This window comes from Mya arenaria, chromosome 12 (genome assembly GCF_026914265.1).
Source record: "Mya arenaria isolate MELC-2E11 chromosome 12, ASM2691426v1".
Classification (NCBI taxonomy): domain Eukaryota; kingdom Metazoa; phylum Mollusca; class Bivalvia; order Myida; family Myidae; genus Mya; species Mya arenaria.
The window spans coordinates 64,371,158-64,395,795 of record NC_069133.1 but is presented as its reverse complement, the minus strand read 5'-3'; the positions used below and the strand labels follow the sequence as shown (position 1 = coordinate 64,395,795).

The 24,638-nt window shown below is 35.5% G+C and overlaps 1 protein-coding gene and 1 long non-coding RNA gene across 3 annotated transcripts; both read left to right on the top strand.

The window, feature by feature from the left end:
• Positions 1-1,314: 1,314 nt before the first annotated feature.
• Positions 1,315-3,687, top strand: LOC128212512 (uncharacterized). Its single transcript, XR_008257468.1, has 3 exons — positions 1,315-1,569; positions 2,188-2,329; positions 2,737-3,687. It is a non-coding gene; the product is annotated as an uncharacterized LOC128212512 (long non-coding RNA).
• Positions 3,688-14,766: 11,079 nt separating this feature from the next.
• LOC128210207 (uncharacterized) lies at positions 14,767-23,603 on the top strand. 2 transcript variants are annotated; one of them, XM_052914402.1, is made up of 11 exons: positions 14,767-14,961; positions 16,389-16,451; positions 17,148-17,201; positions 17,596-17,892; positions 18,050-18,385; positions 18,472-18,588; positions 18,714-19,070; positions 19,179-19,460; positions 21,088-21,363; positions 21,714-21,827; positions 22,648-23,603. In XM_052914402.1, the coding sequence occupies exons 1-11, from the start codon at positions 14,937-14,939 to the stop codon at positions 22,818-22,820; spliced, it is 2,094 nt and encodes a 697-aa protein (XP_052770362.1). In that variant the 5' UTR covers positions 14,767-14,936; the 3' UTR covers positions 22,821-23,603. The 2 variants fall into 2 exon arrangements, with proteins under 2 accessions (XP_052770362.1, XP_052770363.1); XM_052914403.1 differs by having other exon boundaries at positions 14,768-14,961; positions 16,389-16,445.
• Positions 23,604-24,638: the final 1,035 nt, after the last annotated feature.

Genomic DNA, 24,638 nt, shown 5'->3' with positions numbered 1-24,638 from the left:
CATTATAAAGGCGTTCGGGTCAAGTACATGAAGTGTTTATATTTAATAAAATAAATGGTTTTAATAGAGATCTATTTCAAATACTATGTTCGTGATGTTCAATCCTTCTGCACAGTTTGTCCCACGCTTTTATGGGAAAAGGATGCAAAATGAGTGAACGAGTGTCATTTCTGAAATCAGTTACAATGTAGATGTGTACTTTTAAAAAGAATAGAATGCCGTTTTTCTCGTTCGAAATTAAAGGCATACTGAATCGTATTTACGAATGCAATATAAAGGGCTATCACAGGAGTAATGAATACACCCCAGGCACCGCTTGGTCAGAGCAATAGTTTTACAGGCCAATATTCCTTTATCAAGGCCCTTAATTATGCAGTTAAATGAGGTATATGCAATTCAAACCATTTTTTACTAAATCTAGGGCCATAACCATTGTTTGAACCATATACATATGGTAAAAATTACAAGTGTACAGTAGCCCACTTTAAGAGTTGCATGTGTATGTATGTGCTGTTTTCTGCTACATGCAACGTGATAGTTTTCAGGCCGTTGTTTGATAAGTCAATGGTTATAATTTGGCCGAGTGAAATGGTACAAGAAGCAAATAATATTGTTAAAAAGTGACATAGCATTGATATCGTTGTCTACTCGTAGGTCCCAGTAAGTTAAGAAATAGAGTCGGTATATACGTGATTTGCACTTGCATAATATTCACACTTCATGAGTTTCCAAAAGGACGAATAGTGCAAGGAAGTGGAAAGCTGCTGCGAAACAGCGTCGACATAGAGCCCGACTGATTGACATCGATGATACATGATTTACATCGCTTAAAATGTTAGCGAGTCGGCTTAATGCTTATAAACAGGTCAGTGTGTGAATCGATCATGTGACTTCCAAGATGTTCGGGAAAAAAACACATTCCGCGCTTTTTAAAGCGGGAATACATTCTGAGCTATTTTAAAACGGGGTAATTCAGCTGAGACACCGTGTGGGTTGACAAGATTCCTGCGTTTATGCTTTAAATAATGTATTATAGGCCACATACTAACTTATTTTGACAATTCTATGCTTGTCTAGAAAATAAAATAGTCTATTTGCCAATTTTGGGACCATCCGGCGCCAGGTCCCTTTAATCCAAATGTAATTTGTTTTAAGGTATTAGCCATGTAATAAAACTCGGGAAACATCGGGTAACATCGACATATATCGCCACTCGCCGTAACAGATCGCGACGAACATCGGGCGTATTTGGCCTGTACCGGATGTTGCTATTTTTAGAAACAGAAGGTATTTCCCCGCTATTCATAGGTCAATAATGGAATTTCTACATTGTAGTATTTGGAAACTCTGTGAAGTATTTCTCATGAATATACGTTTAAAATAAATAAACACTTAAAGTGCACGCTGACATTTGATTACGATACATCTAACAACTTGAGTCATTACAGTAAAACAAGGATTATAAGTGAATTATACGCGAATGAGAAGATTTTCTGTCGAAAAAAACGAACTGTTAACAATCAGCATGGAACTGGGATATTCAGATATTCGTATCAAAGGGCTATGAATGTAAGTATCCTTGAGCAGTTTTGTACGTTGATGTGTTCAAAAACGTATGTTTTTTAATTTATCTTTGGAATTTTTAAATCATTTTTGTTAGCTAAATGTTAAGACAGCGTGTTCATATTTTTACATGTACTCATGGACATGTTACATATTTTTATATGTACTTATGTACATTATTTATGTATGTGATATGAGTATGTGATCTTTAATTTGATTGTTATATCTTAGAAAAATATCAGACTTGAAATTGTGTTTTAAAATGATGTGTTTTGGTACGTGACCTATTTCTAACATGTCATAATACATCTACATACGCGTTATTTGTTTACAAAATGCATATTTTCAAAATAAACTTGTGAGAAAAAGTTGTAAATGGCTTGTGGCTTGAAGCCACAACTGATTGGACACTAGCGACATTCATTTGCTTGGTGTAGGTCTCGTTAAAACCCCAGACTGTAATGAATCATTATCAACCATACGCACAACAGCTACATATTTGTACCTACCAACCCTTACTCTTGGCTAAAACGGATATTAGTGCAGACTGTATAATACTTGTGGATTTGTATTTTATGGTGGTAGTTTCTTTTGGTTGATAATCAGAAGTCTAATTTCTTTCAGGCAGGGAAATGACTGAATATTACTTAGTCACCAACACTGGGTTATGAAGAATTCGAGCCTGCATTAAATACTATGTTGGATCCTTCAGATAGATTTGACATCCATGTCTATGCACAAGGCAGTCGCATCTGACAGAGATGATGTGAGTATTTCATATAAAACATATTTGACTTGGTTTTGTTCTTATAAACCCACTGTATTCAATAATCAAGTGGTGGGGTGGTTGTGGTGGTGGTGGTGGTGGTGGTGATGATGATGATGGTGGTGGTGGTGGTGGTGGTGGTGGTCGTGGTGGTGGTGGTGGTGGTGGTGGTGATGATGATGATGATGATGATGATGATGATGTTGATGAATTTTATTGATAAATTTAATAATTTTCATTATATATACATGTATGTATCAGCTTGTTTTTTTCTTGTTGTTTTTTCAAAATAATGTCGAGAAATACTAAACTGTTTATATTTTATTGTTTATATGTATGGCAGTATAGTTATGTATACTTAGTAAGAAGTAAGAAAGGCTTTAAAGTACACCTCTTTTCCTTTACAGCACTTAACATTCCGGATGGGTAAAGTACCTGAAGGGGCATGAAAACCAAATCAGCATTGACTCAGAATTGAGTAGTTATCATCTGTGCTCACACTACAAGTACAAACGCATGGGAACAGACGAAACTTCAAATGTTGAAGAGTAAAGAATTATTGTATAAAAATCTTACTGTTAGAATACCAATGACAAAATAAGACAGATAGACATCAAATTACCCACAGAGAGTGTTTACATATTATAATATTAAAAAGACAATAGTTGAGAACTTTCACTCTGACATTTTTGGAGGGGCATTACCGCCCACTTAGTGTTCTTGTTTTTTCACATATTTTAGTTTAAAAGTAAACTCATTGTTTTAAACTCTATTTCTGAGTTAGTATCATAATTAAATTCATTTATTTGAAAAAGTACATTTTATGAATAAGTCAATTTAAGCTTTATAAATTTTTACAAGAAAAAGGTTGATTTTTAAGCATTTTATTAGCTATAAAAATGTATGGTTACATGATAGTATGTATATTTTCTTCAAAACTGGACGGTAAACTATCATAAATTGTCAATAGACATCATAGATAATATTTAAAATGATTTCAGCAATTTGCCTTATATTTAACTATTTTTTATGAATTTTGTAAAACTGCTATATATTTTCAAACATCGAAATACTGCTCTGTTCCGAAGACTCACAAGATCAATCAAAATGATTTTTTCCATGTGTATCAATAACTTGTTTGTTTGAACTTAAGTTTTCTGTTAACTGAAGTATTATTTTACCAGAAACTGTTGTGTTTATTTCATTATCTCTGATAATGCGAAAAAAATAAAATATAGACAAAATATTTACTTGTCGCTCTTTGTAGCCCTTGGAGTTTGGGGGTGGGTGTAATGAAACATAAATAACTTTTTTAATTCACGGTAAAAAATCTTCAAACTTTGGATGAAAGTCCCATAGGTTACCATGATTATAACTATAATGTCGGTTAAAGCTTTTGTAAAAGTGTGTATTACGCGGCTAATACCTTAAATGTATTCTATTTCATAAACAGGTACACAATAAAGAAACATGTTACAAAAAATAACTAAGAATTTGATCTAAAGCTAATGATATAAACCATAATCCTTGGTATCGAATATTCTGTTCTGTAATTGTTTTATGAATAACGAATGATGTGTTTGCTTTAAAATGAAATCATTATGTGTCAACAATAAAACGGTCCCAATTTTTCCAAAGTGCTTAGGCGTAACAAGCTTTAGTTGCTTATTTCAGTATGCAAAATGTCTTAGTTAATCTCATTTTTACAAATGAAAATCAGGTTCTTGTAATTAAAGTGACACTCTTATTCAATATCAATGCATATACATGTATAACAAACATATATTTTCACTGATAAACCTTAAAATACTTACTTAATAATGCATTTATGGAAAATATTGATTACTGATAACAAGATTGTGACCGTGTATTTAATAGCTGTAAACGCATAAATATTAAATGATTGGTGAATGCTAAAAGATTTACTGTGATCTACCATGATTTCAAATGGTATAAATACTGTGTTTTATGCACATTTCTTTCAAATTAAAATAGATATCCTTCATAAGAGCCATAGTTTTCGACATTTATTCATCCTTTTTTGAATAATAAAATAAAAGTAATAGTTGTGATAAATCTAATGTGGGAGTAAGGGTGCATCTTTGATATAAAACTAACTTCCTTAACAATTTTTTACATACAAAAACAAAAAAAGCGAGCTTAGCTTAATCCTATTTCGAGAGACTTCAGATGTTTCCAGAAACTGCTATGTATCCCTTCATTTCATTATAAGCTTAATTACGGGTCTTAACGCAAGATTATGGCAAAGTTTAAGTTTCAGCAAACTGTTAACAAGCCTCTTAAGTCTCGAGTTCTCCTTAGCAAAGCTCCTTAATACTACTAACAAATACTCAGACATTTCAGCTACTTTTTGGCAGTGATGGCTTGTGAAATTACCTACAATGTATATCAGAAGTATGTCCTGATAGGAAATATCGGTTAATATAGGCCACGTATGATAAATAGTTTTATCAGACGTCTGCATTACACCTTTCAATGAAAGTATAGCTTTAAATGACAGTAAGTTATTTTAAACATTCAACTGTCATTTTACTCAATTGACCGTGAATGAGGAAGATTTCCCGTTCCATGGACAATAGAAAGTAATGTTCACCAAACAGTCGGCTAGTTATATACAATAAACAATCATAAACAATGTTCAATTGTGCTATCCGGAAGTCCTTCAGCAGACGGAAAAGGTCACTTACATTATACACATTGTTCACCAAGCGTAAGTGACAGTCGGCTAGTTATATACAATAAACAATCATAAACAATATTCAATTGTGCTATCCGGAAGTCCTTCAGCAGACGAAAAAGGTCACTTACATTATACACATTGTTCACCAAGCGTAAGTGACAGTCGGCTAGTTATATACAATAAACAATCATAAACAATATTCAATTGTGCTATCCGGAAGTCCTTCAGCAGACGAAAAAGTCACTTACATTATACACATTGTTCACCAAGCTTAAGTGACAGTCGGCTAGTTATATACAATTAACAATCATAAACAATATTCAATTGTGCTATCCGGAAGTCCTTCAGCAGACGAAAAAAGTCACTTACATTATACACATTTGTCAACATGGACATCCTAGTGTGTTACCGATCGACCTGCCCTAATGACCATGCGTATATCTTTAAGAGAGCGGCCGTCAAGTCCAAATAACAATGCTCGTATGAGTATGTGAGGGTTCGATATACCTAATTGCAATCATTCAACTAGTATGTGTGCGGTCGACATACCTAATTGCAATCATTCAACGATTATGTGATCGGTCGACTTACATAATAACAATCAATCAACGAGTATGTGAGTGGTCGACTTACCTAATAACAATCATTCAGCGAGTATTTGATCGGTCGATTGACATAATAACAATCATTCAACGGGTATGTGATCGGTCGATTGACCTAATAACAATCATTCAACGGGTATGTGATCGGTCGACTGTCCTTATAACAATCATTCAACGATTATGTGAGCGGTCGAATTACCTAATAACACTTATTCAACGAGTATGTGAGCGGTCGTCATACCTCATTTCCATCATTCAACGAGTATGTGAGCAGTCGACATTCCTCCTTACCGCAATTCAAAGAGAATGTCAGCGGTTGGCATACCACATTTCCCTTATTCAATGAGTATGTGAGCGGTCGACATTCCTAGTAAGCATCATTCAACGAGTATGTGAGCCGTCGACATACCTAATTGCAATCATTCAACGAGTATGTGAGCGGTCGATTGACCTTATTGTAATCATTCAACGAGTATGTGATCGGTCGACTTACCTAATAACAATCATTCAAGGAGTATGTGACCGGTCGACTTACCTAATAACGATCATTCAACGAGTATGTGAGTGGTCTACTTACCTAATAACAATTGTTCAACGAGTATGTGATCTGTCGACGGAGCTAATAACAATAATTCAACGGGAATGTGAGCGGTCGAATTACATAATAACAGTCATTCAACGAGTATGTGAGTGGTCGTCATACCTCATTTCCATCATTCAATGAGTATGTCAGCGGTCGACAAACCTCAGAACCATCATTCAACGAGAATGTTCTCGGTCCTTATACGTTATAACGATCTTTCAACGAGTATGTGAGCGGTCGACATACCAAGTCATCATCATTCAACGAGTTTGCCAGCGGTCAAAATAATTACTTACATCATTCAACGAGTATGTGAGCAGTCGACATTTCTCCTTAACACCATTCAACGAGTATGTGAGCGGTCGACATTCCTAGTTACCATCATTCAACGAGAATGTGATCGGTCAACTGAACTTAAAACAATCATTCAACGAGTATGTGATCGGTCGAAATACCTTATTACAATCATTTAACGACTATGTGAGCGTTCGACATACCTCATGACAATCATTCAACGAGTATGTGAGCGGTCGACATTCCTAGTTACTATCATTCAACGAGTATGTGAGCGGTCGAAATACCTAGTTACCATAATTCAACGAGTATTGGAGTGGTCGACATTCCTCCTTACCATCATTCAACAAGTATGTGAGCGGTCGACATACCTCATAACAATCCTTCAATGAGTATGTGACTTGTCGACATACCTCATTACCATCATTCAAAAAGTATATGAGCGGTCGATATACCTAATAACAATCATTCGTCAAGTATATGAGCGGTCGATATACCTCATTACAATCATTCAACGAGTATAAGAGTTGTCGACATACCTCATTACCATCATTTAACAAGTATATGAGCGGTCGATATACCTCATTACAATCGTTCAACAAGTATACGATCGGTCGATTGACCTAATAACAATCATTCAACGAGTATGTGATCGTTCGACGGAGCTTATAACAATCATTCAACGGGAATGTGAGCGGTCGAATTACATAATAACAGTCATTCAACGAGTATGTGAGTGGTCGTCATACCTCATTTCCATCATTCAATGAGTATGTCAGCGGTCGACAAACCTCAGAACCATCATTCAACGAGAATGTTCTCGGTCCTTATACGTAATAACGATCTTTCAACGAGTATGTGAGCAGCCGACATCCTCCTTAACACCAATCAACGAGAATGTCAGCGGTCGGCATACCACATTTCTTTTATTCAACGAGTATGTGAGCGGTCGACATTCCTAGCTACCATCATTCAACGAGTATGTGATCGGTCGACTGACCTAATTACAATCATTCAACGAGTTTGTTATCGTTCGACTGACCTAATAACAATCATTCAGCGAGTATGTGAACGGTCAAATTTCCTAATAACAGTCATTCAACGAGTATATGTGCAATAGTCATACCTCATTTCCATCATTCAATTAGTACGTCAGCGGTCGACAACTCTCAGAACCATCATTCAACGAGTATGTTCACGGTCGTTATACCTAATAACGATCTTTCAAAGAGTATATGAGCGGTCGACATACCCAATTTTCATCATTCAACGAGTATATGAGCGGTCGCCATTCCTAGTTACCGTCATTCAACGAGTATTAGAGCGGTCGTTTTAACTAATAACGATCTTTCAACGAGTATGTGAGCGGTCGACATACCTCATTACCATCATTCAACGAGTAAGTGAGCGGTCGACATTCCTAGTTACTATCATTCAACGATTATGCGAGCGGTCGAAATACCTAGTTATTATAATTCAACGAGTATTGGAGCGGTCGACATTCCTCATTACCATAATTCAACAAGTATGTGAGCGGTCGACATACCTCATAACAATCATTCAATGAGTATGTGAGTTGTCGACATACCTCATTACCATCATTCAACAAGTATATGAGCGGTCGATATACCTCATTACAATCATTCAACAAGTATATGAGCGGTCGATATACCTCATTACAATCATTCAACGAGTATATGAGTTGTCGACATACCTCATTACCATCATTCAACAAGTATATGAGCGGTCGATATACCTCATTACAATCATTCAACAAGTATATGATCGGTCGATTGACCTAATAAAATCATTCAACGAGTATGTGATCTGTCGACGGAGCTTATAACAATCATTCAACGGGAATGTGAGCGGTCGAATTACATAATAACAGTCATTCAACGAGTATGTGAGTGGTCGTCATACCTCATTTCCATCATTCAATTATTATCAGCGGTCGATAAACCTCAGAACCATCATTCAACGAGTATGTTCTCGGTCCTTATACGTAATAACGATCTTTCAACGAGTATGTGAGCAGTCGACATACCAAGTCATCATCATTCAACGAGTTTGCCAGCGGTCAAAATAATTACTTACATCATTCAACGAGTATGCGAGCAGTCGACATTTCTCCTTAACACCATTCAACGAGAATGTCAGCGGTCGGCATACCACATTTCATTTATTCAACGAGTATGTGAGCGGTCGACATTCCTAGTTACCATCATTCAACGAGAATGTGATCTGTCAACTGAACTTAAAACAATCATTCAACGAGTATGTGATCGGTCGAGTGACCTCATAACAATCATTCAACGAGTTTGTGATCGTTCGACTGACCTAATAACAATCATTCAGCGAGTATGTGAACGGTCAAATTTCCTAATAACAGTCATTCAACGAGTATATGCATAATAGTCATACCTCATTTCCATCATTTAATTAGTACGTCAGCGGTCGACAACTCTCCGAACCATCATTCAACGTGTATGTTCATGGTCGTTATACCTAATAACGATCTTTCAAAGAGTATATGAGCGGTCGTCATACCCAATTTTCATCATTCAACGAGTATATGAGCGGTCGCCATTCCTAGTTACCGTCATTCAACGAGTATGAGAAAGGTCGTTTTAACTAATAACGATCTTTCAACGAGTATGTGAGCGGTCGACATACCTCATTACCATCATTCAACGAGTAAGTGAGCGGTCGACATTCCTAGTTACTATCATTCAACGATTATGTGAGCGGTCGAAATACCTAGTTATTATCATTCAACGAGTATTGGAGCGGTCGACATTCCTCATTACCATCATTCAACAAGTATGTGAGCGGTCGACATACCTCATAACAATCATTCAATGAGTATGTGAGTTGTCGACATACCTCATTACCATCATTCAACAAGTATATGAGCGGTCGATATACCTCATTACAATCATTCAACAAGTATATGAGCGGTCGATATACCTCATTACAATCATTCAACGAGTATATGAGTTGTCGACATACCTCATTACCATCATACCTAGTAACCTTCATTTAACGAGTTTGTGAGCGGTCAACATTCCTAGTTACCACCAATAAACTAGTATGTGAGCGATCGACATTCCTAGTTACCATCATTCAACGATTATGTGAGCGGTCGACATACCTCATTACCATCATTCAACGAGTATGTGAGCGGTCGACATTCCTAGTTATCATCATTCAACGAGTATGTGAGCGTGCCTTCATGCCCATGTTTTTCACTAGTTTATAAGCGATCGACATGTTCTTATTACTACAATTGTAAGAGTGTGTCAGCAACCGACGAGGTCGACATGCCCTAAGTACTACGTTTGTTAGAGTATTAAAGCGATCTACATGCCCGAATGTCTCTGTTTTTAAGAGTGTGTGAGAAATCGACTTGCCTTAATGATCATGCTTCCACAGGAAGTGTAGGAGGCTTAGCCTAATTCGTGCTAGTACAATTTATTTGACACAAACATACATGTGGACTACAGCTTTAACTCAACACTCAATTTCAACTTCCCGGAGCTCTGCTAGCAAGTTCAGTTTCGCTCTCATGTGACCGACTCAACTCTGATCTTAACTAGACAATATTCATAAAGTAATAATGTGAATAAAAAGGTCATAGTATGTATCAATGGTCATTACCCAATACGTCCTTCGCTGGTAAGCACGTTCCACGAATACCGTGCAATATTATATTATATTTAATATAAAACAATAACATGTAATTTTCTATTAATCTCGCCATGTTAGTTCATGCATTATAAAGCAATTTTAATGGCAAACTAAGCGTGATAACACACATACAAGTCACCCTAATTGCTCAATATTATTATCTGCTCTTGTTATCTTCAATACATGTATGTACTGTAAAAGCTATATATCAATTTTATCAAAATTGAACGTTCGTAAAAATACGAATAAATGCATAAAGTTCACTCAATTAACATACTTAATACTGAGTACTTTAATGTTACTATCGTTATTATTTCTGTTAAAACTCAATTTTATGACCCTATCAAACGTAACATGGTTCTACTCTACACAATTCTTGACTCAGACTGCCTGCCAACGAAAACCATGGCGCTTTTATACTCGCACAGCAACTGTAGGTTGGCGGAACGCTTCTGCCATAAAAATGATGGTACTGCCACCCAAGACGTTATCAGTGCCAACCAAAATGATGGCAGTCATGTGACCGCCACGAAAATGAACGATATAGGAAATTAATGGCAGCCATCTTGGAGAAAATACGCTACTGATGCAAAGAAAGGCTCTGAACATAGCTTAAAGTTTTGGAATATAAACACAAACAATTCAAATGGATGAATACCCTTATATATGACTGATCTCTACCTCAAAACAGCAGAAATGCGCATAATATCAAAAGGCTGACTTTGTGCGAGCACAGAAAACTTGCGATCAATAAATGCAATAAATATGGATATAACGTCGGACCAGCGGTGAGGAAAACAAATGCATTTTGACACAAACATATCGAAGGAAGCTATAAATCATCATCTAAGATCTTGAAGCATGTACATGTTGAACAAAATTTAACTATATGCTTGTAGTTGTAACTTCCGGGTGAGGTAAAGTCTATCTGATTGGCACTTTTGACAAATGCAAATCCAGAGTCAGTCTATGATATTTTACTCCTCCGAAGGTCAACATGCTCTACATGGAGTGGGGTAAGTATAGACTCAAATCACTTTCAATATTAGATGTCAATATTTATAATTTTCATATAAATACTGTACTTATATTTATAATAGTTTTATTTTATTACAATGTTTCTACGAGTTTGTGAGCAATCGACGTGCTCTAATTACCATGCTTTTATGGGTATCTGAGCGATCGACATGTTCTTATTACTATGTTTCTACGAATATATAAGGAACGACATAATCTAACTACCATGCTTCTCACATGCCCTTGTGTCCCTACTAATTACTATGTTTCTATAATTATGTGAGCAGGCTACGTGCCCTAAAAACTGTGCTTCAAAAAGTATGAGAGCGATCGCCTTTGCCAAATTACCATGTTTCAACGAGTATGTGAGCGATCGACGTGCTCGTATGACTATGCTTCAACGAGTATTTGAGCGATCGACGTGCTCTAATTACCATGTTTCAACGAGTATGTGAGCAATCGACGTGCTCGTGTTACTATGTTTCAACTAGTGTTTGAGCGATCGACGTGCTCTAATAACCATGTTTCAACGCGTATTTGAGCAATCGACGTGTTCTATTTACCATGTTCACACGAGCATTTCAGCAATCGACGAGCTCTTATTACCAAGTTTCGACGAGTATGTGAGCAATCGACGTGCTCTAATTATCATGTTTCAACGAGTATGTGAGCAATCGACGTGCTCTAATTACTATGGTTCGACGATTATGTGAGCAATCGACGTACTCTAATTATCATGTTTCAACGAGTATGTGAGCAATCGACGTGCTCGTGTTACTATGTTTCGACGAGTATGTGAGCAATCGACGTACTCTAATTATCATGTTTCAACGAGTATGTGAGCAATCGACGTGCTCTAATTATCATGTTTCAACGAGTATGTGAGCAATCGACGTGCTCTAATTACTATGTTTCGACGAGTATGTGAGCAATCGACGTGCTCTAATTACTATGTTTCGACGAGTATGTGAGCAATCGACGTGCTCTAATTATCATGTTTCAACGAGTATGTGAGCAATCGACGTGCTCTAATTACTATGTTTCTACGAGTATGTGAGTAATCGACGTACTCTAATTATCATGTTTCAACGAGTATGTGAGCAATCGACGTGCTCTAATTATCATGTTTCAACGAGTATGTGAGCAATCGACGTGCTCTAATTACTATGTTTCGACGAGTATGTGAGCAATCGACGTGCTCTAATTACTATGTTTCGACGAGTATGTGAGCAATCGACGTGCTCTAATTATCATGTTTCAACGAGTATGTGAGCAATCGACGTGCTCTAATTATCATGTTTCAACGAGTATGTGAGCAATCGACGTGCTCTAATTACTATGTTTCAACGAGTATGTGAGCAATCGACGTGCTCTAATTATCATGTTTCAACGAGTATGTGAGCAATCGACGTGCTCTAATTGCTATGTTTCAACGAGTATGTGAGCAATCGACGTGCTCTAATTACTATGTTTCAACGAGTATGTGAGCAATCGACGTGCTCTAATTACCATGTTTCAACGAGTATGTGAGCAATCGACGTACTCTAATTATCATGTTTCGACGAGTATGTGAGCAATCGACGTGCTCTAATTATCATGTTTCAACGAGTATGTTAGCAATCGACGTGCTCTAATTACCATGTTTCGACGAGTATGTGAGCAATCGACGTGCTCTAATTACCATGTTTCGACGAGTATGTGAGCAATCGACGTGCTCTAATTACCATGTTTCGACGAGTATGTGAGCAATCGACGTGCTCTAATTACCATGTTTCGACGAGTATGTGAGCATTCGACGTGCTCTAATTATCATGTTTCGACGAGTATGTGAGCAATCGACGTACTCTAATTACCATGTTTCGACGAGTATGTGAGCAATCGACGTGCTCTAATTACCATGTTTCAAGGAGTATGTGAGCAATCGACGTGCTCTAATTATCATGTTTCAACGAGTATGTGAGCAATCGACGTACTCTAATTACCATGTTTCGACGAGTATGTGAGCAATCGACGTGCTCTAATTACTATGTTTCAACGAGTATGTGAGCAATCGACGTGCTCTAATTACTATGTTTCAACGAGTATGTGAGCAATCGACGTGCTCTAATTACTATGTTTCAACGAGTATGTGAGCAATCGACGTACTCTAATTACTATGCTACCAGAAGTATGTGAGCAATCGATGCGTCCTAATAACTATACATGTACGAGTCGGTAGATACGCTCTGTCACAAGAATGTGCATAACCTACCTACGTTCATGTAATACAAATATGTTATGAACATTTGGTAGCCAAATATTTCAGATTACATTGTTTAGAGGCACAAATCTCAAAGGTTAACATACATCCAAATAGAGACACACAGCTCCACGATACAAAGGATATAGAATTGTATTATCTTTCGAATTACCGCATTCGAACAGACGGTGAAAACGGATGTTCAAAAGAGGTTCAACCGTTTTATGATTATAGACTGGTGGTTAAGGTGTCTGCCTCTAACTCAAAGAGTGTATGGGCTCCATCACGGATACCACGAAATGTAAAAAAAAATCAGTACTGGTCAATATCCGGGACGTTGTCTGATTTGGGTCAATATGTATGTTCAGGTCTCTTACAATTCATTTTGTGTGTAATGCATCATATTTAAGTCTACGTTAGTTTTACAGCTAAACATGCTTTCAATATGAACTAAGACTTTTGGCTGCTTTTGATTGTTTTAACTAAAAAATAATATTTTAGTTTTGACAACCTGCGTTATTTTCTATAAAAGTAATTATTTTGTATAAAATTAACCTCTTTTATGTCTGTCACCTTTCACTGCTTATTTTAAATTATACTTCCATTCCTTCTGTTGATACATAATAAAAAGCAAATGAAAGGAAATGGTATGGCTCTTATTTCTATACTTCTCCGAGTGTTTAAGCATTCGAGATGCACTCATAACCATATTTTATACGGGTTTTTGAGTAATTGATATTGCCTAAATGTCATTTCATGGTCTAATTACCATACTACGACGAGTTATGTAAAGGATCAGTAATGCAGTAATAAACAAACTGAGTACGATTATGTGAGCGATCGACATTGCCTATTTAGTATCGACAGTCCCAGTATTCGACAGAATGAGATAAATCGTTGACAAAAGTTTCTTCATTTTATTTACTCATTTAGTGTTGTTTATTTAAAGCTTAATGTACGTATTACAATTAATACCACTTTAATTAAAAAACGAAACATGTATTCACTACTGCTTTGTTTTGTTTTATTAAAATACAAAGATTCAAATGTTTACAACTTAGTTTTGAATTTCGTTTACATCTATTATTTTCCAAAAAAGTTGTTTTTGTATGTACCCTTTCATGTTTGTAAACCTTCAAACACTATAGTTAAATAATACTTCCATCTTTTTTCATGCAACTTTCAAAAATACATTTTTATAAAAAGCTTTGTAAGGTGGGTCTTTAAGATTGTGACTTGCAGTTATTTTAGGGGTATTTTCTTTTAAATTTTATTCGTCTGCCGCAAATAGATATGAATCGATGCATAAATCTATTGCGCAGTTGCCTTGTCATTATATACTAGCCTTCAGTTTAAACAAATTTATTTACGCACTGATAAAGAAATACTTCTCTGGAGCTACTTTTTGTTATATTTAAGAGGTGTTTTCGATGGGCAAATGAAATGTGTTTAACTTAACATGTATATCTAGACAGAACAAAATGGGGAATTGGCTTCAAAGGTCAAGTAAGTGTATTTTTCAGTTTATATTGTCATTATTTGAAGCAATTGAAAATGGTATTAAATTGCTTTAAAATGGTCAAAAATATATAAATTGAGCCGTCGACGTTCTCAAACTACCATGTTTCAACGAGTATTTGAGCAATCTACGTAAAAATATGGTCAAAAATATATCAATATTCCACGGAACAATGGCTGATTCATGTATATCCTGCATATGGACATTTCGTCATGATTTAGGTTTGACTTGTAGCATATCAAGATCTGCATATATAATGTATTCAACATTTTCAAAGGATATTTGTAATTGTAAAAATATAAACACAAATTAAAATAAACAACATTCAATTTCCTTTTCTTTCAATTAAAGAGGTGTTTAGTGATATTCTAAGGTGAGTATTAAATGTTCAAAGTGTGTTGTGTTTTTTGTTTTGACCTGATCTTTGTAACTATTGAAATAGTATAAAGAGATCTCTAAAGTCCTCTAACCCAAAGTGTCTCTAACCTTATTTTTACTCGTTTATGTTGATATTTAAGTATCAACCAATAATAAGCGTAAACTGTCTGGTTAGTTTTGTGGTGTTGGAGACGAAGAAGGTGTGTGTTTTTTCAAATAAAATGGCATTTATGAATCAAACACAATACAAAAACAACTATCAATGTGTACGGTACATACACTTTGAATCAGCAAATGTTTAGTTTTGTCTTAAAGATTGTACATGAACGACGTTGTAGGCTAACGCTTTAGCATACAGCTAATATAATATGGCCTGAATTCATATATCAAAATGAAGATTGGAGAATAAATTATGGCATTTCTGAAAATCAATCGATGGCAATGGGCTATCAACGAAAACGCTGCCGAGGATTTTTATAGGATATTATATTGCAACTGCTTATCCCATATTTAGTATTGGAACAGAACGCCAATTAATTATATATTTTACAACGATTGTGAAGAAAGTTAAGATATTGTGGTCTTGTGTTGTGGGGGAAACCGGAGTACCCGGAGAAAACCCACTTGTCCGGCTTGATGACCACTAATCAAACTCAATTGCGCCCAGGTCAATAATCGGACTCGGGTCGCTCGGTAAGAAGCAAGTGAGCTTACAACTACGCTAACCGGAAAACCAGGAAGATAATTAATACGGTCACATCTTTTGTGGCCTTGTGCCAGATTTGAGTGCATATCTGCATGTTTGAAATATTTAATACATTTAACACACTGTATGATATGCACTAAGGCGTACGTCTATTTAACCATAAACAATTTTAAGTATGATTTTGTCAATATTTATCCCAATGTTATACTATTTGAGTTACTACAGTGTTGGGTAACTTATAAGAAATACCATACTTTAAATTCATATAGTCTAACTAGTGCCTATTATGTTACATTAATTCCACTACGGCCATATACGTCTCATTTCCAGGAGCGGAGCGTTCATTTGTCAAAAGAGAACATAACAAAGAGCTGAGGTCTACAATTGGTAAATGTAATTTATTTATTTTTTTTATTATTTTTTTGAGGTACAGGAATACAATTGAGGTATTACTGGCTGAACCTAAAAAACAAGTCTGAATGACACCACATGCTACTAACCTTGAGGTATAACGAGTACAAATACGCGATAGTTCCAAACGTTCATGCGATATTGACAACATTAGCGAATCCAGGAACTTACTTTTGAGGGGGCGAAATCTTTTGGTATTCGCCCCTCCCTCAGAACCGAAATTTATATGGTTACAATTTTTACATTTTTTGTTAAAAACATATTACAATTGCAAGTCTGAAATCGTGCATTTTGAGTGTATTTTTTTTCTCCGACATTCACATTTGAAATAAATTTGGACCATTTAAGGGTGAGCGGGCGCCGGGTGCGCCCCCTCACAATCCGCTAGTGATTTATACCCATTATTTTTCTACATTCAAAACCCTTTCGATTGATATAAATTGAATATGGGTTACCAGGCATCCAAATTTCATTAATGGACTGTACAGCAAGAAGTACATAGTTAGCATCCAAGCGTTGACGGGGGATCTTCTTTGAATGATCATGCATCGTATTCAAAATGTTGTTAATTGTGTCAATGCACATAAGATTGTATTGTCAGTAAGGCAGATTCGGCTTTAATTGCTGATTTCGCAAAACAAAACGCCACACCGCTTAAATAAGCTTTTCTCATTTCAGCCACAGAATCTTCGAGTGGCTACGGTAGTGTGTCGAACAGTGTTATACGAGATGGTAAAATGCTGATTTTTTGTACAATCATAAATTGATTTAACATTATGTTTTAAAAACATATACATGATATCAGTTACTTCAAACTTGCAGTTCTGTATAGCTGTTGGCTGCTAACGTATTTCTCCCTTACCAAGTTATATTGGCAATGCTACACATTTATACATTTTATATAACACATTATGTCATAACAAATATGTCAACAGGAACAAAATGAATTTTTGGATAAACATGTGTATAAAAGCGTCGGCTGCTTTTGTAAAGTAAAATAATGACTGTTCTTTTTTTTGTGCGAGAAGAAAGGGAATAGGTAAAAACAGTATTGGTTGATTATATAAACTTTCTTATATCATTGTTGATATATTTGACCTACTGATACACCATGTTAAAATTTTAGCTGGTCCTCCTGGCAGATCAAATTTCAACAAAAGAAAGATTTTAAAAAACTTTCGATATCTCAAACGAGAATTAGAACCGGATCCCTTGATCGACAGATTCGTTCAGGATGACTATTTTGATGATTTCCACATTGACACGCTGGCAAGCGAACCAAGAAAAATAATGAAAAACGATGTATTTCTACGGATGCTTTTGCGCCTTCCAAGTGAAGCTTTCAAAAAATTCTTGGAATACTTGTCTGAACAAGATGTACAGCAAGACTACATACGTGTTCGACTTGAATCTTCCGTAGAAGGTAATGGTAGATCAGTGTATATTATGACCTAAAGCGAATTTGTAAAAATAGAACAATCCTAACTTTTAAGTATTACACTAAAAAGTTCTATAAAGTCGTATGCTTTCTGATTTTTTTCCGACATGTTCTCATTGTTAATGGTTATTTGTTTATACAGAAAATACTTTTGACCTTCCGGGGGTTCAATTCAGTTTACCAGATGTAAAACAGAACTTGGTGGCGTATAAAAATCTTCTTTTAGAACAGTTGGAGCCAGAATTAATCGCTGACTTTTTCTTGGAATTTGAAGTACTAACTGTTTCTGAATACGAAGACGTTATTCAACCATTTCTGTCTAGACGTGAAAAATGCAAACTCCTTTTGCACTTGATATCATCAGGAAGACCTGAACATGAAGAGGAAGGTTACAAAGTGCTTGTCTTTGCTTTAAAAGAAATAAAAAGGAATGACCTTGCTGATTTATTAACGCAACATGATAACTTCCCCACGCAAGGTAAGAGTTCATGACTGTTACGTTAAATAGAAGATAATGTTTATCGAAAATTGTATATTTTTTTTACGTTAATATTTCTTATCCAGGAACACACGATGCATCGAGTCACGAGCGAAAAGCGTGCACACGGCAGTTGAAAGTAGTATCAGAGCCGACCAACTGTGACAAAACCTCTTTATCTGCAATTAACGAGCATGTTACTGGTAAACAAAACAATGCATTGATAATGAAGTTTAATTTAACATAAATTTTTCAGTTGTGTTTGATAACATAATGACAGTATGTCGTTGCAGAACTATATGCGCGCTTTCCTTTTGTATATATTTAGGAAACAGGGATTTGTACCTGCTGGTTCGAGTAAAAGGCTTAGGCAGAGAACATGAGGAGAGGATCATAGACGAATTGAAAACATCTGGAATGCAAAGTTTAAACGGGCATTTAATATTACATGCTTCAGCCGTTGTCCAAAAAATTGACAGGGGTTCCATTATATTTGAGATTCACATTTGCAATTCGAGGTATCGTGCATCAATCGGAAACCATGGTTTCAGTATTGTCAAGACGGTCGTTGAACTAGTTGAAATGGCACTTAATCAACAGGGTGTAGCACGGATTTTATCACCGTCTGAAATTAAGTTGCAAATAAGCATAAAGCCTTTATTCACATCCTCATTGGGCGATAGTGGTAATTGTTTGTTATTCAGTGTATTAATGAAATTGCATGTATTTCAAATTCTTCACTTTTAATATTAAACGATTATTATAGATGTTGAAAATCAAATATGCCTTCCAGGGAAACCGTTTCGGTTAATAAAGCATCGAGATCACCTTGCCGATAATATCCAAGTCCATACCTTCTTGGATTCGATGCTAAGAGAAAGAATTTCGTTTTCAAAAGATGAGCTGAGCGCAATGTACTTTCGAAGGGGAAAAAGCTCAAAAGATGCGAACTATATGCTGATAGATCACGTTGTGACCAAAAAGAAAATAGCGATCGCAGCATTCACAGACACACTGAAAAAAACAAACAGAACACTGTACGCGACGCTTTTGCCTGAGTTTCCCCCAAGACATGGTAAGATAGTTTGTTTCAAAGGAAATCAGCAAGTGTTTTAAGCGTAAAAAATCAGACCGCGTTGGTTTGACACTTGTTGTTATGAGTAATGGTTGCGATTAAATGTTTTTAAACATGCCAAACACTATGTGGTTCATAGGATTTAACGTGCTTGTTGGTATTTGCCAAAATTATTCTTAATACTAACGTTTCCGTACAAAAAACGCTGTTAATCATAAAAGCACTATAGTACATGAACATAAGAAAGTTCAAAATATTATAAACACACCTATAGGAGAACTGCTAATTAAGCAGCAATATGAACTTTTTGTCTTTTAATTTAAACTTGCGTAGGGTTTATTAAAATACAAATAATAAAACATTATCATAAATTTAAATTTCAAAATCATTTAAATGATGCAATAAAATCCTCAAGGACAAGCCAGGTAGTCGAAGCTTCATCAAAACCTGTTTATAGCTCAAGGTTAAGGCCTTACTGATACTGGCCGAGAGTCGCAACATACGGACAACATAGACAGACCACGCATGCATTTATTCTTATTAATACATACTGGGTTCTTGGCACGAATACAGATAGCTTAACAGGAGTTCCCTGCGTGTTTAAACTAGTGTAGAGTACTCAGCCCAACATTTATCCCAACATTTATAAGTGATTGCAAAACTCAAACTCAAAACCAAATCGAAGAAAGCATCAACTTGATGATAATCAAGAATAAACTTACATAAATCACATACACTAAAACAATTAAAATAAACTAAATTTGTCAATTTTGTTTCACTTCTTTCATTTTAGGAATTCACTTGTTGTATCTCAATACTTACTGTGAATTACACCTGTTCACATACAAGTGTTTAGCACACCTGAACACGCTGCTCAAGTGCTCAGGGTGAGCTATTAGGATGGATCTTCGTCCGTCAACAATTGCTTGAAAGACATATTCTCTGAGACAGTAAAACCAAATTCAATGAAACTTAATGGGAAGCTTCCTAAGGTGACCTTCTGCAAATATTCAAAAAAGACGTCTCTTTTGACCAACAACAACATCATCATAATCGCCGACTTCCTGTCTTGTTTTAAAATACACTTCCTCTTAAACTACTGAGTCAATTTATTGGAACTTCACACGAAGCTTCATTGGGTGACCATCTACAACAAAACAACAAGGCGTTTCGATTGACCTACAACAACAACAAAATAATGGCCGACTTTTTGCTTTACATTTATAAATCTATCCGAAATGTCCTTCTTCTCTAGCTATATTAAAAATACAGCAAACACATTAATACCTGCTCAATCTTCAATAAATTCTGAGCAACTTGTACACTCGACAATCATGGTTTATTTGTTTAAAATGTAAACTGATGTATAATCAAAACTCCTGTGTTGTTAAACTTTGAAAGGCAATATTGTATAATTGTTTAATCTCGGGAAATAACGAAAGAAATAAAGTCTTACTCTGCATTTTATTTTCTAAAAAATTACTTGTCAACGTGTTTTAATATTAAAACAGGCATGCTGTTTTTCGTGTACATTGTGTCATGTAAGAGCTCTGTCTAAACATGTTGTTTTGCATATTTAAAGGCTTAAACATAATTGTCGACTGTAGGTTGTATATTAACATTACAGAGAGCGATAAGAGAATTTACCAGATTGCTCGAAATATGGAAGGTTACTTCGAAGATCTCCTTGATAACATTTCACCAGGAGTTATTGCAAATGCTTGCCGTTCCCTCCCTCTCTCATCGTCAACATTTGCAACACTGGAGAGAGAACACGATAGGGTCGTCAGGACAAAAGCGTTGCTTCTTGGTGTTATGGAGTTGGGTCCATATAACAGATACATGTTTATAAAAATTCTACATTATTATCAACAACTTCCGACAGCAACTCTGGAAAATGAAGGTTTCGCGTAGCAACATAGTTTCATACGACATTTGTTGTATCTTATATAAATATCATTTTAAAGTCGCGCATTGATTAAAACTACACTATTACTCTGTGTGTGTGTGTGTGTGTGTGTGTGTGTGTGTATGCGTGTGTGTGTGTGCGTGTGCGTGTGCGCGTGTGCGTGTGTGTGTGTGTGTGTGTGTGTGTGTGTTACTGTCTGTCTGTCATTATTGACAACATTTTACTTCTCACTCTTATGTTGTATGTATATATGGTGTCAAAAGCGTTCTAGACAAAAACAGAGAATTTATATATTAAGGTCATGTTTACTGGCTGCACTTACTACATATTGAATAACTTCACAGATTTGAGGGAGAGCGTCATTTTTCCTGAACTGAAGCACCTTGACAAGCGTGTAAACCTGGGACGCTTTAGTTTTGACTCACCACAATTTTCAAAGCAAGGAAAGCATGTTCCAGGTAAATACAATATTTGTCGGTAACACTGACATAGATCATATTAGGAAACGATATTATAACGCCATTAATAATTGTTGAGTGTGTCCTATCATAACACAACGATTGTACGAGATAATTGAATTCAATATATCTTATTAACATAATGCGTAGGCGACATATTTCTGAAATAAAGTAAAAATTGTATAAAGTTATTTCAACAAACATATTGTCAAACTGTGATTTACCTTTAAAAAATAATGATAGGACTATAAGTAAAACGAGCATTTTCCTGAACAAAATATTGCAATGAATGTTTGGTTTGTCTGTGGTGTTTTGTTTGTACGATATTGATATGTGTGATCTGTGTATCTCGTCTACTGTATGTTGGGCTTCATTATCCCTGTAGTTTTCATTGAATTACAAATATACAAACTGGTTTTCATTTTCTTAAAATCTAAAATGTATTACTAGTATCACTACGCATATTCTATCAACGCCGATTTAGGGACGTTCTATAGGTACGGACAGCAATGGTCGTAATGTCTGAACATGGTACGTCTGAGTTAAAATGGATTAAGTGTGACATTAGAATTAACCGGTTAATACCAACTGAAATATGAACGATTCGTCTTACACGTTGTAAATGGAATATACATAATAAGTGTAGAGGAAATGCACAAAAGAATCGTAATTACAGAGAAAAACAACAGCACTTCTGTCATAACGTTATAGGTCAGTGATTCCCGTCCAAGATATGCTTTGGTGTTAACGTATCAAATAACGGGCTTTATTCACTTAATATTATACATACTAGTTTAATGTTGTTTTATACCCCTTACAGAAGAATCGGTCACAAGACGTGTTTTAGAAAACGCCTTAGAAAAAACAGGCCAACCTGGAACAAAAGATGAATCACGTGATTCAGCCTACGAAAGCATAAGAAGTGACAATCACTCTATCCATGAAGTGAGATCAGATGTTTATAAACTAGTAATGAAAAAGGAAAGAATTTAAAGGATCGTTTCTAAACCATGATAAACATGATGGATAGAGACCTTAAGAATAAGCCAACGACAACTGTGTACCAAAGGAGGTTATTTGACCCTAATTTAACAAACATTTTGAGTTGTAATAGTCAAGTTTAGGATCATTACATCGATATTTCCCAAACTTGCTGTGGGTATACTATCTGTTTTTTGTAAACTTTATTCATACTATATATACAAATAAGGTCATTTTCGGTATGTTCTTTACCTCGATTCTTGTACAGGTGATGTGAGAAGTAACAATATTTTTTTATTGTACGTTCACATACAAAGATGTGAGATTAATTTGAATTATACCCGTCCAAATCAGTTAATAACGAGTATCGGAAATTTACATATCTACATCAATTGGTAGTTCGTACCATAAGAACTTCTCAGAAGTAACCAGCAAGAGCAATTTGCTAACAAAACGCTATCTACACATGTAAATAGAACATGACAATAGTGCATGATTTAAGCTACGCCAATGGGGGTTAAAAATGTTGCTGTTTGTGTCTGTTGAACTAATACATGCTTAAACAAACAAACAAAAACACTTATTGATTGCTCAACCGTTTTTATTTTCGGTCAAAACAATCTGGCTGTTAAGCTTAACATTATGTTGTTATGTTTACCTTCAATAAGTGGTAATTTTAACTTTGATCTGTTCTTTTTATTATTAATACTGTATATTGTTATATTATTGTGTAATTGCTATAGTTTAATAAATACTAATTTAACCAATCTTGTTTCAGCAAACATTTTAAGTGTTTTTTGCATATGCATTAGCCACTTTGAATAAAAAATTGTACACAAAAAGGCGACAAAGATTATATTAAATGTACCGGACAATATGTGACAATATGACCTTTGAGGCAAAAGGTGTACATCCGTCAAAATTTATGTGCAAAACTACAAGTACAGTAGTCGAAAGTTTAAACAAAACTCCGTTTTAACTAATTAAGTTGGTTGCTAACATATAGGTGAATGTAAGCGTTCCGTTTCAAAAATGCGCTTACAAAACAAAGACACACAGGGCCACAGTACAACACAAACAGATTACACACATCAAAATACCCGTAATGATACATTACCAAATAGTGTGGTATGTCCGTTATTGATACTATATAAGACAATGACCCGCATGTCTGATACACGTGTTTGCATTTCTTGAACAGTGAACCTAGTAGCTTAGTATTTACAGAAACAAAAATGATGAGATGAGCCTCATGTAATCACTGTACACATACTCAGACTGAGCAAACATTTTTTAAAAACACGGTGTGTGATTCTATTTTTAGTGAACAGGCACCAATTGGTGTGTCTTCAAAACTTAATTATTGTTTTTACCAAGTATATATTAACAAAAAGTGCGAGTAGAAATACAGATATCTATCCCGCCATCTAGAGGGTGTACCGAGACAAGGGGTGAATCACCAAGTGACAGATGGGCATATGTATCGTCACAGCATTACATTAAACTATATTTGTAAACATTTGTGTCAAAAAGTCAAATGATATTTTTCCATATCATGCATACAAATTAGTGATGTTGCGGATAACATGTTAACCTTATATATCCTTATTTATAAACACATAAGAGCCAGTTTGATGTCTGAACAATGTGTTTGCAGGTACTTCCATACCAACCTCTTCAACAGCATTACTGGTAAAACCGATTCTGTACATTTAATATGTAATTAATGTAATGAAAATCAACAGAGGTGGTAATCAGATATATGCAGTATAGCGTAATTTAGTATTATATGGTAATAAATAAGTGATTTGATATTGGCTCTGTTAATTG

What these genes read in the sequence shown, in the direction of transcription:
- LOC128210207 (XM_052914402.1), top strand. Translation starts at nt 14,937, where the DNA reads ATGGGGAATTGGCTTCAAAGGTCAA. An exon ending in TGAGTTTCCCCCAAGACATG is followed by an intron (nt 19,461 to 21,087) that starts GTAAGATAGTTT and finishes TTAACATTACAG; the next exon opens with AGAGCGATAAGAGAATTTAC. An exon ending in GCAAGGAAAGCATGTTCCAG is followed by an intron (nt 21,828 to 22,647) that starts GTAAATACAATA and finishes TACCCCTTACAG; the next exon opens with AAGAATCGGTCACAAGACGT.